This window comes from Mixophyes fleayi, chromosome 5 (assembly GCF_038048845.1).
Source record: "Mixophyes fleayi isolate aMixFle1 chromosome 5, aMixFle1.hap1, whole genome shotgun sequence".
Lineage (NCBI taxonomy): Eukaryota > Metazoa > Chordata > Amphibia > Anura > Limnodynastidae > Mixophyes > Mixophyes fleayi.
Window position 1 is genome coordinate 42,028,350 of NC_134406.1, and position 17,502 is coordinate 42,045,851.

Consider the following 17,502-nt stretch of genomic DNA (forward strand, 5'->3'; position numbering starts at 1 on the left):
ACTCCTAGCAATGTTCTCTTAAATGTCATTTTATAGTCTTGAAATATAATTTTATTAATAAATTTCATTTAAGTCTCTAGTGTTTTATAACTTTGCTGTTCTGATGTATTCAACAAATTCTGAGAGTTCTGAATGTGGGTATAATGTCTTAATGATGAAACTGATTAAGATTAAAGGGCATGCACACATTTGAGACAGACAGACATTTTGGAGACTGATCCAATCTATAATTGTGAGAAGATCACTTATCTGTAATTTCTGATAATGTACCATCCCTCAGGCCTACAGATATCTGAGAGAAGAAGTGAAAACATTTCAAGGAAAGCCAATAAAGGTAATATGGCAGAATATAGGTTCATGATGCCTGCTTTTTTTGTTACTTTGGAAAGTATTGATCTGAATAACTTATATCTGTAATTACAGGCAAGGATAAAGGCTAAGGCGATTGCGATAAATACATTTTTGCCAAAGAACGGTTACAGACCTCTAGACATGAATCTTTACACGCAACAGCGCTACACAACATCCTTTTACTTACCTCCAGTGTATAGTCCACAGCAACAATTCCCCCTCTACAGCCTAATTACCCCACAGACCTGGTCTACTGCACACAGCTATTTGGACCCTTCTTTGGTATGTTCCCAGTGTTCCTCAATCTTAAATTTCTATTTTTTTCTTTATGTTGATGCTTAGAATCTAGAACCTTAGTTATTTGTCAGTGATTATTGGTTTTCTATAATATTTTTTTTTTCCTTTTTGAATTTTTTGGCCTATGTACATGCCAGCTTACCATTCTCTAGTATCTTTAATGTGTTTTAGAGATTTATATTCTAGTTGTTCTGCACTAACATGTATATGTGACACCCACAGTTTCAAAATTGTAATGATTATTTATCTAACTTGGGGTTTGCCACGTAAAAAAAAAAAATTCTCTCTAACATTTGAGCCGCTTATGATGTTTCTATCCACTAATATATAAATATTTGTTTTTGGGGGTTTTTGGGCAGCTCCTTCATGTAAGTCAAGCTGTTTTTATGTTCAGTTGCACTTTCAAGAGCAAATACCACTTTTCAGTGGATGCACTTGTGGTTTGTATTATTGATGACGGTGGTATTGGTTCTTTAGAGCAGCAGTCATGGTTCCCAATTTGCCCTGGGTCTTCATAGTGCTTGCATGTTATCACTGTCTAATGTATTTACTAGCCTTTAATTGTCAAGAGTTGTCTTTCTATCTCTGCTTTTCATTAGGTTACACATTTCCCTAATACTGGATTCATTAATGGGTTTACATCTCCTCCATTCAAGCCAACAGCATCACCTTTAACGTCTCTTCGACCCTACACACCCAGGAACAGGCAAGTCTACCATAGAAGTCCAGTGTAATACAATCTAAAATCCAGAGCCTTGGTAAATTAAAACTGTCTTGCCTACATTTATATTAGCATTTGCACATTTTCTAGTGCCAATAAAGTCGGGAAAGTCTTTTTTTTTTTAAATGCAGTACATTTATTGTGCTTAGTGGATGACTTTGACCCTAGCAAGATCAACCTTAAAACCAAACGGAGTGCTTTCTTCTGTGTTATTGGTTTTATTTTAATCAGTCTTCAGCTCCTTCATGTCTATCTTTCATTAAGAAAGGCAGAATGCGCACAGCAGCTATGCTGTTGTCCTGGATGTGGGCAGGCCCTGGGATTGGACTGGTGTGGGCAGGCCCTGGGGGGTGGACTGGTGGGGGGGGGGCAGTGTGGGCAGGCCCTGGGGGGGGGCAGTGTGCGCGCGCATATGGAGCCTTTAATAAAGGGTGCAGTTCAGCATGTAACTCTAAATTAAAAGTGAAAAAGCTGCCACCAGTTCAATATAGTGGGCTCATAGAATGAATGAGGAAGACATTTGCCTGTAAAGATTTGTGCCTTGCTAAGATCTCAAACAAGCATTGATTTAGAAACCATGTGTGAGCAATCAGACTGTGATTCCCCAGCAGATGGTGAGGGCTCCTCTAGTAATGAGTCTGGGGAAATCAAGGAGTCACATAAGATGTTTAATCTGAATAAATTGGAAAGTTTGTTAAAACATATTTATGGATCTGTGGGTGCTGATCTAGAGCAGCGTTCCACAGAAATCCAATAATTCCTCTTTGGGCAACGTAATATGAAAGATAGCGTTTTTCCATTGCATCAATTTGTAAAGGATATGGTATTGAAGGAATGTACACAGGTGAATAAGCATCAATCTAACCCATAAGTACCCTTTTGATGAGGAGGAGACTCAGAAATGAAGTGTAGCTCCTAAAGTTGAGCCGCGTTGGTAAATCTGTCTATCGGAACCATGATTCCTATTGAGGACGACGAGCCTCTTAGAGACCCCATGACAGGAAGAGTTGTTTAAAGAAATTGCATGTTTCTTCTGAAATTGTACTGAAGTCTGGAGTGTCTATGGCGAGAGCACTTACATTATGGGGTGATGCACTTTATACAGATGTCCAAGAAAGCGCAAGTAGACAGCATATGTTGAAAGCATTTAGATTAAGCAAAAGGACATAGAAAATTTATGAATAGCATCTTGTTTTCTTAGCCAGGTTAATGGCCTCAACAGCAGTGGTTAGAAGAAGGGTACCAGATGTTCAATCAAAAAAAAAAAATAGCCTGACTAGTTCTTTATAAGGAGCTCAGCCCTTTGGAGCTTAATTGGACACTGTTTTATACAGAGGTCCATTTGGGGCTAGGTCTAACCGCTTGCCACAGGATATAAGGTCTAAATACCTTTCTTTGGCTCATCACTTTAGAGATTTGAGTAGTTACAAGCCATGAAGACATTATGGTAAACAGAATATGGGGACCTCTGCAAGGCTCTCATGTAGTTTCACTTGTTCATGCAGGTCAAGGAGGCAAAGGTTTTTACTCCAGATTCTTCCTGGTAAGAAAAGCATCAGGAAATTTTTGCTCAATCCTGTAAAGGTGCTTCAAAATCCAGTCCCTAGCACATCAGCTGCAAGCGAAGAGATAAAGCTCAATAAAGAAAGAAAAGAGATTGGCAGGGATGTTCTCATCCACCATAAGAAACATCTTTTGGGCAAGATGGCATACCTGAAAAACCAGTTTGGAGCTTATAAGGAAATGGAACTACTCTCTGAACCGTGTCATTGTCCTGTCAAGAACCTCCAGACAGTTGCTCCGGTGGTGGCTATGTGCAAACTTAAGAACAAAAGAGACATCACTGCTAGAACCAGAATGGATGATTTTAACAGCATTGCCAGTCTAAAAGGTTGGGAAGCTTCAATGGAGAAAGGTCTCTATTGAAAAGTCTTGAAAATGAGAACAGTATGAAAAGCGGTCCAGCATTTCATTCCCCTCAGGAAAATATCTGAGACATTTTTCAAATGAAGCAGATTCACTGTGATCTTTCCACCGGATGGTGTTCCAGCTACTAGTAGAAAGGTTTGGCCTTCCTCAAGTGGACATCATGGCCACAAGAAGAAATGGTTTTCCAGGTTTTCACTCAAAACATGGATCCAAAAGCAGAAGGAAGAGATGCTCTAACTACTCCATGGGCATTCCGGATGGGGTATGTTTTCCTTATGTGATCAGTCACATGCTTTGTAAGGTCCAAAAGGAAAAGGTTGCAGTGATAGCAATTCTTCCATTGTGGCCTTGCCGATCATGGTTTCCAGTGGCCTAGGAAATGCTCAGAACAGCCATAGCCTCTATGAGCGCTAACTGAGGGTGAAGGTATGAATGGGGAGGATGCTGACGCAACTGCACATGTGCGTCGTCCTTGTCTCCTACTTGCATATCTTCAATCGTCTGCCTAAGTAGGACTCATTGCTTTCAGCCTTTACCATGGGAATATATCAAGATTAAAAGTTTACCACATTTTTGTTAGTGTGGTCTTTTTTTTTTTTTTACTTTGGAGAGCAGCCATTTTCTTATATTTTAAAATGAATTTCAATGTATAACTGTCCCTGCCACGATTTTGTCTCCCCCCTCCCCATAAAGCCTAAGCTACTGCCTTGCCAGCCTGTTGGATAATTTGCCATGGGGCGAGTTACAAGCGCTGTGGTGCAAAGATCCTTTTCTGAATATCTACTTAGATAAGGTGGAACTCAGAGCCAATCCAGAGTTTCTACCGAATTTGGTATCTAGATTTCACATTAATCAGGAAGTAGTGCTGCCACCCTTTTTATTCACATTCAAAAGATGAAAATAAGAGCTATAATTACTGGAGAGCAGTTTCAATATATCGTATCTAAAACATAAGGAATCGGGAATACACAACCGCTCTTGTGCTGACAACTTAAACAAGAAGGCATGCTGCCAAGTAAATGATTTCCAAATGGATCAGAGATGTTATTAAACAGGCCTACAAGAGTAATGGTTGCAAGGTGCCAGGGCCCACTCAACTCAAGCAGTGGCAACATCTTGGGCTAGCAAGGGTCAGGTTTCGAGGGAACAGCTCTGCAAATCAGCGGAATGGTCATCTATTCATATTTTCACAAGTCATTATCTGAATATCCAATCCTGCGCAGTTTGGAAGAGATGTTATTCGTTCATCTTCCAAATAAATCTAATTGCAGCATATCTTGCGGAGTTTATTATGTGCCTCTCCTGTTGCTCTAGTGTGTGTATAGCTTTAGCTGTCGTGGAGTCCGTAAGAGAAAAGAACGGATTATTTACTCTTAATTCCTTTTCTTTGACAGACTCCATGACACCCCAATTTCCCTCCCATGCTTGTATTGTGTTTATATTTTTCATAAAAGGGGCTTGGTATGTCATTTAAAGACACGGGAAGAGGAGCACCTACCTTATATACCATCCAGTGTGTTTTTTGGTTAACTGTCCCTAACAAGGAAAATGAAGCTACCCATAGTTATGGCTGCCATGGGGTCTTTTGAATAAAAGGAATTAACGGCAAATAATCTTTTTTTTTTTTTCTTTTTCTCATCTATGCTCCTCGCAGTCGTTGTAGGAGGTGGCCTGTGTGTGGTGGTATTGCCACACAGAAGCAATTATTTAGATTACTTTATGGTTACTAGAGTTTTCTGGTTAACTAGTTTTTCAGGGAGAAAATGCAAAAAAAAAAAGCATGTATATAAATAAATCAACATTGCTTTTGCCTTGACAGTAGCCGCCTTGCACAAGGGTCAAGCATTAGGGTGACGGATATTTTAAACCTTTTTGTCTGGATGAATATAATTTCTGTGGAAGCTGCATTCTTTGATACACACAGATATTCAGCGTGTACAGATATTCCAAAAAGAAACTTATCTGTCATTGTGATTTACTGCAGTTAAACTGGCATGGTTTTTATCCACACTACGGAAAAACAACAAATATATGTAGTGAACTGTTTATTAAAGACTTGGCAATTAACAATTGTGTGCCAAGCAACACACATTTTGGGGTGGGGCTGTGCACATTAGCAGATACCAGCAACATAGGTAATAATGACCAGCAAATGATTTGCTGGAAATTTTCTATGTTACACCACCCAAATGACAAGCTTATTGTACAAAGCATGTAGCGAACACATTATACAACACAGTGGTTATATGTCAAGCACAGGCTGGTGAATGATGACTGCCCACATTACTCCAGCCGGTATCCTCAAAGTGATTAAAATAGCCTCAAACTCGCGCAAAAACAATTGCTTGCCAGAATAATTGGGTAGGGGGAAAGACTGGTCCAGAGCCTGGGTTGTCTTCATTTGAATTGAGGAAGACACAACAGCTCCTTATGCTGCCAACTGAGCCCAGAAAAGGGCATGCCGCTAAGCAAACGATTTCCAGTTGGATCAGAGGAGTTATTAAACAGGCCAAAAGAGATTATATTGCAGGCTGAGTTCCCCTCCTCCTACCAAAAAGGATTACCCCCAAGCAGCTCTGTTATAAATACTAATACATAAGGATCATCAGTTTGATTAAGTATATTCTTGCTGTAACCGTTTGACATTTATAGTTACCTTTTTCTTACTAATTTCTGTTTGCCAGTGACCACTTTAGACTGGTATCTAGTCTATTTTGATGGCGTTCAGCACTCCATAGTGACTGGCTGATTTGGCCGTCTGATCTGATGTGCATTTGGGACCAGTCAATGACACACTGGAGATGTCCATACTCCGTTCAATTTTTTTAGTTTGCGTTGTACAGTTGTCATTGGCAGCAAGAAGATAGAAACCGGCTGTTACTGTGATTAGCATGTGTTGTATATGTGACACTTGGTGTAACATGATCCTTTAACTGCTATTTATAGTTCAACAAATGGACATAATGTTTTAGTAAATATTTAATCAGTGCTAACAAACTTACTCTTAACAAATAGTGTTTTATATTAAATTTCTATTTATTTGTCATTTCTGTGTTTTAATAATTCTCTAGGAATCCTGGCAAGTCACATCTACGGCACACAATACCTAGTACAGATAGGGGTCCTGCACTTCTTGATGGTCCAACTATCTTCAACTTTACTACTGATAGATTAATCAATGGTGTCCGCGGGCCACCAGCACGGCAGCCAGGACAAACTAGAACAAGAATGCCAAATACGGCTAGTTTTGTCAAGAGAGATGTCGGTACTGGTCGAGTGGAACCTACCACTATTGAAACCTCCCCTGGGCTTGGGAGAGGGAGGTGAGTGCATAATATGTATGTTGTATCTTTTAATAAAATGCCTTATAAAACTAGTAAACTAGTTTTGTGAACTTGTTGATTGTAATTGTGTCCAGTAAAATAATATATGGTTATGTATTATACTGAAGCAATCCCTGTTCTGCATTTTGGTTATGTCAACATGCTTTTAATGAGCAATATGTTTTCTTGTTTCATTCCTAGAAAAAATTCTTACGGATACAGGAAGAAAAGGGATGACAAGTTTGTGGTGAGTTATCAGGAAAAGTGTTATAGCTTTGGTGGCTTATTCACCTTTTAAAGACTTTTGGTATGTCCTACATTTACTGACCCTTAATTACTTTCGAGCGATCAGAACAGTGAGTGTTAAAGTAAAATGTTGTACCCAGACATGGTTTACTGTTACTGTGGAGGGGGGTTATGGACAGTTTACACGAAAACGGCATTCATGATGTATTTGTATAGTTAGTGCACTGTCCATATTTTATTTTTATTTATTTTTTTTAAAACATGCTGCAAATAATAAGCCCTAAAAATCTATCCAAGTGCATAAAAATAAGTTGTTTTTTGTTTTTTTGTTTTTTTTCATTGATCCCCAGATTTCTACTCCCAACGTATTGTTCTGCTGCAGTATGTTTATTTAATACTTTTTTTATTTTTTTTCCTTTGGTCATTCATCTGTCCACAGTATATTGGCTTGCAAAAAAGGCCTCTCTATCTGGAATAGTTTATAAATGCTGAGATTATGATCGTCGTAAATTACTCTCTTGGTAAAATTTTATATTTTAAGTCTGCAAAAACTCACACTTCAATAGTTGTGTGACTATATATAAGGTTATGGTCCACTGATTGTTGCTGTATTTGACAGCAGCTTTTTTGCTGGTGAGACTCCTTATATGTACAATATTTTCATATTCGATTCTATCAACATTTTCATACATGGTCAAATGTATCTGTTGCCTATATGCTATGGAGTCTGCCAATGCACCAGGAACAAGTAACATCACTGAGGGATTGAGAATGCAGTTTATAATTTCCCTACGGAACCTGTAATATAACTGAGATACATTGTACCTAGATGGTTTCTCCAGCACTACTTTGTGCTTAAATTAAAATCTCTGGTTGCCCCAGCACTTAGTACCTCTGTGATTGTGCTGGAGAAATTATGTCTCTGGTTCCTCAAGCGCTGCCACGGGTGTATTTTGTACTTAAGTGATGTGTCTGGTTCCTAACTAATTGACACGCTGCATTCTCATGAATATAGTTCAACTTTCAAAATGACTGTTTACACTTCAATTTTAAAAGATAAATCTGTTAATTTATAAGTGATTACTTAAAACTTCCACCAAACAAAAGCTACACTGATGTGTGAAATAATGTAAATGTTTTCTCTGTTAAGGGTTATATCTTACCCAATATGCAATGCATTCCTTCTTTTTCAGAGAGGTCAAACACAGTCTCCTCCACCTATAAAGCCTCCTTCACCTAGCTTTGAATTGGGATTGTCTAGTTTCCCACCTCTACCTGGTGCTGCTGGTAATTTAAAACCTGAGGACTTCTTTGAGAACAGACTATCTAGTTTGGTAATAAGCACATCAAAAGATAAGGTAAATCTTTAAGCATAATTGTTAGAACATCGCTATTTCTGGCATCCATCATACAATTTCTGTTGCCTATATGTGTTTAGCACATATTTTGTAAGTCTAGAGCAGAGGTGTCCAAGTTCAGTCCTCAAGGACTACCAACAGGTCATGTTTCCAGGATTTCTGTCTGTAGTAACAGGTGAAATAATTACAGCCAAATAGATTAACTCACCTGTGCATGATTAAAGAAAACCTGAAAACATGAACTGTTGGTAGCCCTTGAGGACTGAACTTGGACACTTCTAATCTAGAGAGTATCTTTTCAAAGCATTTAAGGAGTCATTGTCACTATGGTGACATTATTCTACAGAATGCTGTAATCCACAGCTGCCAAACAGCAATTGATTTTACCAGTCTTGCGCAAATTAGACAACAAAAATAAATGTCTGGTTGATGTGTTGATTCACATGTTACTGTTGCTAAATCGCTCCCACAGACTATAGTAGCAATAGACACTGACGGCATTGTCTATCCCAAGGACTTGTTTTAGGTTGTGTTTGTATTGTAATAACTGTTAGTGTATTTTTTTCTTTTTAATCTCCTCACTAATGTTACTCTTTGTTTTTGTTTGTGCTTTATGGTAGAACATTAATGTGGATGCAAGTACAAACACTGTCCCATCTGGAATCCCACGGGAACCATTATTGCCGGTCCCTACTGCACTGCCAGTGACTTACCCGAGTCCTCCTTCCCCTTCACATTCTCCGGAGTGAGTTTGCTTATTTGTCAATTGTAACATACTAGATATCTTTTATCAGAAGTCTACAAGAGTAAAAAAGTGTATCCTAGTGCAAGAAGCCAGTTAAACAGATTTGTGATATAGAGCACATATTTGTTTGCAAAGACACACATAAAATTTTTGCAACCGTGTGTGTTTGTGTGTTTATATATGTTTGTGTATATATGGTCAAATATAAGTTTATATGAGATTTATATCTTATGTTTTTTGTTTTTTTTATTAAAGTGAAACTAAAATAGTGGATGTTCAGCTAAGAGAGTCTCCAACTATTGAAAGGATTTCAACCACTCTCAACACTGCTAGTAAATCTGTTCAAGTCAACGGAGCTGCTACAGTGAGTACTAACCAATCTACTATAACTAGTTCTAGTGCGGTGCACACATTTGAGTGTTGCAGCAGTTTGCAGTTGGTCCAATAAATGCTTTCTGTTTTACAGGAATTGAGGAAACCTAGTTATGCAGAAATTTGCCAGAGAACAAGCAAGGATGGGTCTACATTGCAGCCTACAAAAGAACAGAAACAGAACTTGCCTGTTTGTGCGAAAGAGGAAAGGAAGGTGTCTGACACATCCATAGAGAAAGCCAGAGAGACCCCTCCTACAAAGTCTAACACAGGACGACCCAAAGACCAGAGGAGACTGTCAGGCCGTAGATCTCCTCCTCCTCCTTTGGCTATTGGAAAACGTGGGCTTAAAGAACCTGGAAGCCCCCTAAAATCTCCTCAGTAGGAAAGGGGTGAAAAGGCCAAGGGGAGACCTACACATCACACATTAGTGGTCATGCCACACTTGTGTATTATTGAATGCGTTGCTGGATAAGAGTGGGTAGCCATGGGCACTTGTAATAATTTCTAATTTCAGATTAGGTTTCGAATAATGCTGATATGTTCCACTGAACTTTTAGCATTCAAATTGATTTGCTTCTCAGTCTTTAAGGCAAGCACTTTTCTTGTCAAAGTGTATTTGTAACTGTGTAGTTCACACAGACTTTACCTTCCTTATTTTATTGCCCCCACCCTACTCCTCCCTTTTATTTTCCTTTTGTATGTTAGCGCCTAAAACTACCAGAATGAACCTGGTTACTAAAATAGTAAAATTATAAAACTACAAGCTAGCTGTTTACTTAAAAAAAAAAAATCTGTCATTCGTTATTTGTTTTTTTTTCTTTTGTTTTAAACAACTTTTGCCTTTGAGATTTTTGTTGGTGCAAATTGTATTATGGATATTGTCTGTAATTGTTTTTATGTGCTACTAGCACTTATCCAGCTAAACATTTGTGAAACACAAGTTGATGTTATTGATCATTTCAAAGCACATTGTTTTTAAACAATTTAGAGAGTAGAGTTCCAGCTCCTAATGTTTGATGTAGGTTTTCATTGGCCCTTTAAAGCTATAGGTCTTTTGGAATTTTTTTCCTTTGTCCCTTGGATTCTTTAACACATTGCTGCACCAGGAGCTATTTAGGTGACATCTCCCAATTGCCATGAACTTTTCCGTTTAAGTTGGAAAATGGCGTGATAATTTTCATAGGGGTTTTTTTTTGTTTTTTTTTGTTTAAACTATGGCGGGAGATGTCTTAACCGCCTTGGGAATAAAGGTTTATTGCAAGTTAAACACAATAAATACTTTTTGAAGGACAAGGATGCACTAAATTTAGCACGTTTCTAATAAAGAAGAATCTAAATTATTTTAGTTTGAAATGTGTAAAGTTAAAGTATTCAGAACAGCGGGACTTTACGTTGTAGGGTACAGTTTATTCCAGGCTTGGGGTTTTTTTTCTTTTTCTTTTTCTTTTTTTTTTTTTTTTTCTTTCTTTTTTCTTACATGCTGCCGGAGAGACCTGCAAAATTTATTTGCTAGGTTTAGGCAGTGAGAAGAGTTAAACAGTTGGGTTTTTTGCTTTTTGTTTTTTTTAGGTTTTTTTAGGTTTGTTTTTTTTCAAAGAAAAATATTTCCATCCAATATTTAAAGACTTGAATTTTATTTAAACTTGAAAATGACTTTGCCTTAACTTTTGTATAAGACAGCTTAGATTTAATTAAGTCTGACCCCCTAATGGGTTAGCATGAGTGAAATACAAAATCGCTTGGGTTTCAGTGTGTATCTCTGTTATGACTGACCCAAGCAATTAACACTGTTGTACAGGAACTAGCAACAGTTTTTGTAATATACCTTCAAGATCTCAAACATTTGATCTTTTTTTTTTTCAGATTGTTGAAATGTAAATGCAAATAGTCAATACTGTATTAAATATGTGCACTTGGAAGTGTGTGCTTTGCTTGTACAGTTGTAAATAATCAGAACATATAAAAAGGTACCCTACGAAAAATGATAAAAATTATTGTTCATATATTATAAATGTTGCTGTTAAGCTGGATGTAGATAAACTAAATGTTGTGGTTTTCTTTCACCTACTTTACTTTACTTTTATTTTTTTTTATTTTTTAATCCCGGTGTGTTGAACTGACTTTGCCTATTTACTGCAAAAGGGAGATTGCTAGAGTCTTTTTTGAAGATTAAAACCCTCATCTATTTCAACAGTCTTGAACTACATGCTATTCACCACCATGAAGTATTTTAATAATTTTAAGGGACAGTATGTATTTTGTGACTCTTGTAACCCCTTTTGTTTTTGGTAAATCATGACAATATTTTGTTTGACTACTAACTTTTTTTTTTTTTTTTTTTTTTTTTTTTTTTACCATGCAAGTAGGAAAAAAAAACTTCTGAACTTAATAAAACACCACTTTTGTTCCCTGAGCCAGTAACATTGTCGTTTTGCATATTGACAAATTATCCACCTTCCACCTTTTAAATTGTATTTTTTCTTAATCCTGCCAGACTTTTTTTTTCTTAGATTATGCCAAATTTCTGTCAAATTATTAATCTATTGTATATCAGGGCATACAAGAGTATGTGAAGAGTATTTTAAAAGTTTCTCACTATACCAGTTACGTGAACTCTTTTCCTTGCACATAAAATAAACGTGTGGAATTCATGATATCACTTTTGTGCTATCTACATAATTATTATTTTTAATCCCCCCTTAAGCAAGAGCTTAGTTATGTATGTGATGGATTTGAATGCATCTCTGTTTACCCCTTAAAAAAAGTTGAAACACTGAATGTGTTAAAAGTAGTTGAACGGTATTATTGTAGCCACAACAATACAATATTCTTAAGTATGTGGGGTTTTTGGGCTGTGCCCCCCCCCCCTTTGGCAAAAGTTGCAACACTAGATTTGTAATGAGTGTTCATTTATCTGTAACCACTGTTCACATCTAAAGTGCTCTTTTATATCTAAACACTGCATATTTTCACTGTACTTAAGCAGCAGGCATACATTTGCCATTTTTTGCCAACCTATGTAATATTTGTTCATCCCCAAGATTTTTCACGTATACTGTATTCAGTACTCTTCAAAATAAGTCTGGCTCACTTTTGTGATAAGCAAGTACAATTTTAATCTATGGACATAAAATGTTTTCAGATGTAATAAGTGTTCATTTTGATTTGCAAATTTTAGTTTTGCTTTTTTTTTTTTTTGTTTATATAAATATATATATTTTAATGTGCTTTTTAAGCCCAGATAGAATGACATTTCACATGATTTCTGTAAGTGTACAAATTGGAGACAGGATGGAGTTTCAGTATTTTAGTAGCAAAGGATTACTGCATTGTACAAGGAATTCCTTTTTTTTCTGACTTTATATGGGGTGTATAAAGCAACAGCTGAGCACAGTGGTACATATCTGTCTTATCTCCTCTGTTCAGATAGTTAAACTTGTTTATGTATTGTGAATCTTTTACACTACCAGCTGCGGACAGTTGACTTGTGACTGCACAGCTGTGGTTACATGGAATAGAGACATCTGAGGGTTTTTTACTTTTGTCCTTTCTTCCATTAAGACTGGAATCAAGCATATGTGTAAAATATTGGTAATTTAAGTTTTTTTTGTGACATACAATGTGAGAAAATGTCTAATTTGAAAAAAAAAAAATGTAGGTTATGAAAAAATAAAGATTTAGGCACTGTTATGTTATTTTTTTTTCTTTTTGTCCCCCATAAAATAAAGGCTGTTTTGTTTTCATTTACCACCAATGATTACTTTTACATTGCAATGTATTATGTGGCGTAAGAGGGAACGTGCAAAATTTTCTATATAAGTTGCTCTGAAATTATACAACCATCACACGCAAACACTCCATAGTGGACACTGATATCATTCTCCTTTTACTGAATTTGTTAAACAAATGGCCTAATCATTAAAATGCAGGTTAACATTGTTTTCCCTTCTGTATTTGTCTAATATAATTAAGGGATGATTGTAATAATATTCATATTCCAGGGCTTTATCTAGATTCTATAAAGTTATTCTGCAGAGTTTACCTTTCACTAGAGACATTGTTTTTGTTTTGTCCCATAATAAATAACCTTATCACCTCCCAAACCTTGTCAGTCCTAATCATTTGTGATAATTCTGCCATGGCATACAACCCAACAAGCTAAATTGGAGTGACAAAACATCTACAATACATCTAAACCAGGCCACTGACACCTTCACACATACTTTCTGGTAAACCACACTCTTTTCATTAATGTGCCACTAAATCAGGACTATTTGGTGGAGCGTACAGGTCAGCAGAACAAATAGCAATACAGCCCCATAAGTTTGCTTATTACTAGGTACAAATAGGAAAGGATTATTTTTTTAAGGTTTGTGTCCTTAGCATCTTACCCACCTGCTGATGGTAAATTATTCCTGCAGATAGCAGGCATTGGACCCAAGGTGTTAGACACACTCAGGTGGAAGCACAATAATCACAGGTAAGAAGCTACTGCCTACTGGTTCTCCATGTCCGTAGCAAATGCTTAGTGTTGAGGTGCTGCAAGGAAAATAAAAACTCTGTCTTGATGTTATGTCACTCATTTAGTCTTTTAAGTGCCCCCTATACTTTTTCACCTTAGGCAACCACCTAGGTTTCCCTAATGGTAACACTGGCATGAACTCTGATATCATAAGGGAACCCCCCCTTCCCCCTCTTAATGATAGAAGTCCAATTGGTGCATGAGAGATTTGTCTCTGATCTTCCCAAACTGATCAGTGCAGTGTAACTTGCTTTTAGATCCAGGTTACAGTGGATCTAGCAATGTTGTCAATTAGGTATCTAAAAACTAAATACATTAAAATAAAAGCAGGGTTCTCTTACCTCTCCGTCTGTATGTATTACCCAGTATTGTTTTATTAATGTTTGTTCCCAATTGTAAAGCGCTACGGAATCTGCTGGCGCTATATAAATAAATGTTGATGATGAATCTCACAACAACTAGACTACCCTTTTCTTATGAGCAGTATACATACATTAGAGTAAAAAGAACTGAATAGATTCATGGGGAATGTGTTTGTTTTTTGATTGTGTAATTTTTTTCTTTTCTATTTTTGTAATTATATTTGTGTTCTATGGGAGTGGTATAATTCCTTTACACATTAAGAAATTACAAAAATTATTTTCCTATAACACCACATTTTTATGACCGAGTTAAAGATACACATAGCAAAAGGGTTAACTTAGTAGTGTCAGGTTTGAGTATAGGTATCTCCTATCATTGGCATAATGATAAATAGGAGTTGTGGGTATGGAAAATCTTTTTTTCAGATCTCTTGATAACATGATCAAAGCTGCTGATCTGGCTTGAACATGTGTACATGGCAAAAGGCCAAATCTAAACATTAAATCTTTTTGTTTGGTATAGAGTGATCATACAGTAATTGATACTACAGTATTCTGCCTACCACATTTTTATTTTAACTGTGACACAAAAATTAGAATTTACCAAATACATGCATTTTTTAGATAATCACAGAATATGAGAGATGAAATAACTTGTGTGTTTTGTTTTTCTTCTACCAAAACAGGATAATCTTCCCAAATTTTTAACTGATGAACGTAAAGAGAAAGGATCTAGGATTTTCTTTATTTTATTTTACTGTCCTCTTCAATAATTAATTTGTTTTGGTTTTTTGTAACAATTTGTTTGTAAGCAAAGTGATGTTTACGCAGATAAAATATTTAATCAGATTTGTTTTATTGTTTCTTTTACAAACAGTTTGCTTCTACCATAAGTAAAAGGTTTGATAAGAACTACAATTTCTGTTTTGTAGAAAGCCCCCCCCAGAAACCAAACCATTTTCTTGAATAGATCCAACATTTTAAAAAGCAACAGCATTTTCTTCCCCGATAGATACGATTTTTGTAAGTTCTAATTAATATCACCATAGTCTTTAATTCATTATTTCAGTGTTTCCATTTGGGTTTAATGTGTCCTCAATAGGCATTGGTAAATTATTTGAAAAGGCGGACCTTACTGCGCGCAAAAAAATATATTAAAAAAAAAAAGTATGTGGTAAACCTTTAAATGAGGATTGTATGCCTCAACACAAGGATACCATGGTTCATTCTCCTTAAATGAAAGTTAATTTCATGTCTGATGACATCTATACAAGATAAGTGTTGTACTAAGGAAGCTTTGTGTTGTGTACAAAGACTTAAAACACCTGGGTCAGAATTAAATATAGACCAATATTGAACAACCTGGGCCTTCAAGTGCAAGCAGATTTGTGGGTTCTAAAAATGTGTCGGGAAAGATGGGAAAAACCCAGGTTATTTAACCCTGTTTGATGTAAATGTTCTACTTAAACACATTCACAAAACTGGAAATAGAAGATACCCCAGTGTCAGCCTCTTAACCAGATTCTAAATTTGAGGATCAGCAAAGAAAAGCCAGTGTGTTCTTTCCACATTAAGTTATTATAGATCTTTATCAGTTATTTATTAAGAATGGAAGTAAAATAATGTCAAATTAATTTAAAAATAATTGATCATCTGTATCCCTTCCAGGTTGAAGAAGTTTCTCAGTGGGGGCCAGTACCAACATTTGATACAGCTGTAGTCAGTTTATCTACAAATACTATCTCCATTAGAAGATGGGATTCACACTGAAGGATCCTGTGGATAAAAAAAATTAGAAAGATTCTTTAAGAAACTACATGGTTCCTCAGCTTCACTACCAAAGTCGGGAGTAAATATGGCTTCTGTCCCCAGAGCACTTAGAGTTTGGACAGATACTTCATAAGGATTTATGAGTGAAAATACACAATATTTACTTAAAAGCATTGAGACAATGCACAAAGGCTTTGCTTAGTAAAGTCTTGTAAGATGGCATTACTGGAAGTATGGCTCTAGCAGTAATCTGTAAGAGAGTATGTTGCCTACGTTTGTGGCCAAATAATAATTTACCCTTCCATTTGTTGGAGATTTTTTGTCTGATGAAAAACTGTACTCTGATTCAATATATTATTGGAGGTAAATCACATTTTTGCCACAAGATAGGAGACCATGAACTTCATCTTCTTGCCAATAATGCAAAGAAACACAAGCTATTGGTCACGGAAAACTGTGCTTTAGGCAATTTGATGGTAGCACAGTTGAACAGCCCTTTTTCCTTTAGGAAGAAAGAAGGTGAGCTGTGACCAAACACCCTGCAAAAATACCTCCATAGAATTCTGTGGGGTTGTAGGATTTCAAAGGACGTGGAGACAGGATTGCTCACCTCCAGATCACTGGGTTCAAGATATTTATTGCCAATGGCACAAGAGCAAGTTCCAGTCTACCCAGTAGAATATATTTGTGGTATCATGAAGTCCTTGCGCTGTAGTGGAATTGAATGCATTCTGAAACAGTATACATATATTTATTATTGTTCCTGGGCACCAGAAAGGCAGGGCTTTCTAGTCCAAGATTTATCTGATAAAGAACAGTCCTAGATTTTAGACAACTTCATCTACAAGATGCATATCTTAGCATTCCTATTATACCAAACAATTATCAGATTCTTTGTTCTGGATCAAAATTTCCAGTTTAAGTGTCTACTAATCGGACTGTCTACTCTTGCAAGGACCTTCACCAAGGTTTTTTTTGATATTTATGGCAGCTCTCAGGGTATAGCCTTGCACAAAAGAATTCCAAGTGATAAAGTTTCTGCAAAAAGCTGTATCGTCAACACTGCAAAAAGTCACCTGGTGCTGTCTTAACAACACATAGGAGTACACAGACCCAATATTCAACATCTTGCACAACTACTTCAGGAAATGGCAATAAGAACTTGTTTATGCCTGCTAGGAATGTTTTCATCCACCATCTGTGTTCTTTCTTTGGCAAGATGGCATATCTGAAGTCTTCAACTGCACATACCTAGTGGGATTACAATCTTTCCTACATCAACACATCAGGCTTGCAAATAATGCAAGAAAATTCCTTTCATAATGGCAAAATACTATCCTATCACAACCCAATGGGAGTGTCTAAACTCAGAGACCAGCTCCATATCCTGGGACTTTCAGCTACTTACACAAGTGTGGCTCTAGAATGAAAAATGTATGCAGGGCAATATTCTATGAATGAGGGCAGTATAGCATCCTATTCGGCACTTTCTAACCCTCTTAA

The 17,502-nt window shown here is 36.6% G+C and overlaps 1 protein-coding gene across 1 annotated transcript in view; it reads left to right on the forward strand.

Annotated features, from left to right (window-relative positions):
* LARP4B (La ribonucleoprotein 4B) overlaps positions 1–13,448 on the forward strand; it is a 61,278-nt gene extending 47,830 nt beyond the window's left edge. The window contains exons 10-18 of the mRNA XM_075212089.1: positions 281–334; positions 424–633; positions 1,248–1,354; positions 6,370–6,621; positions 6,823–6,868; positions 8,061–8,225; positions 8,846–8,970; positions 9,226–9,334; positions 9,437–13,448. Coding sequence (XP_075068190.1) covers positions 281–334; positions 424–633; positions 1,248–1,354; positions 6,370–6,621; positions 6,823–6,868; positions 8,061–8,225; positions 8,846–8,970; positions 9,226–9,334; positions 9,437–9,727 — 1,359 coding nt within the window. The 3' untranslated portion in view covers positions 9,728–13,448. The remainder of the gene's footprint in view (positions 1–280; positions 335–423; positions 634–1,247; positions 1,355–6,369; positions 6,622–6,822; positions 6,869–8,060; positions 8,226–8,845; positions 8,971–9,225; positions 9,335–9,436) is intronic.
* The last annotated feature ends 4,054 nt before the right edge of the window (positions 13,449–17,502 follow it).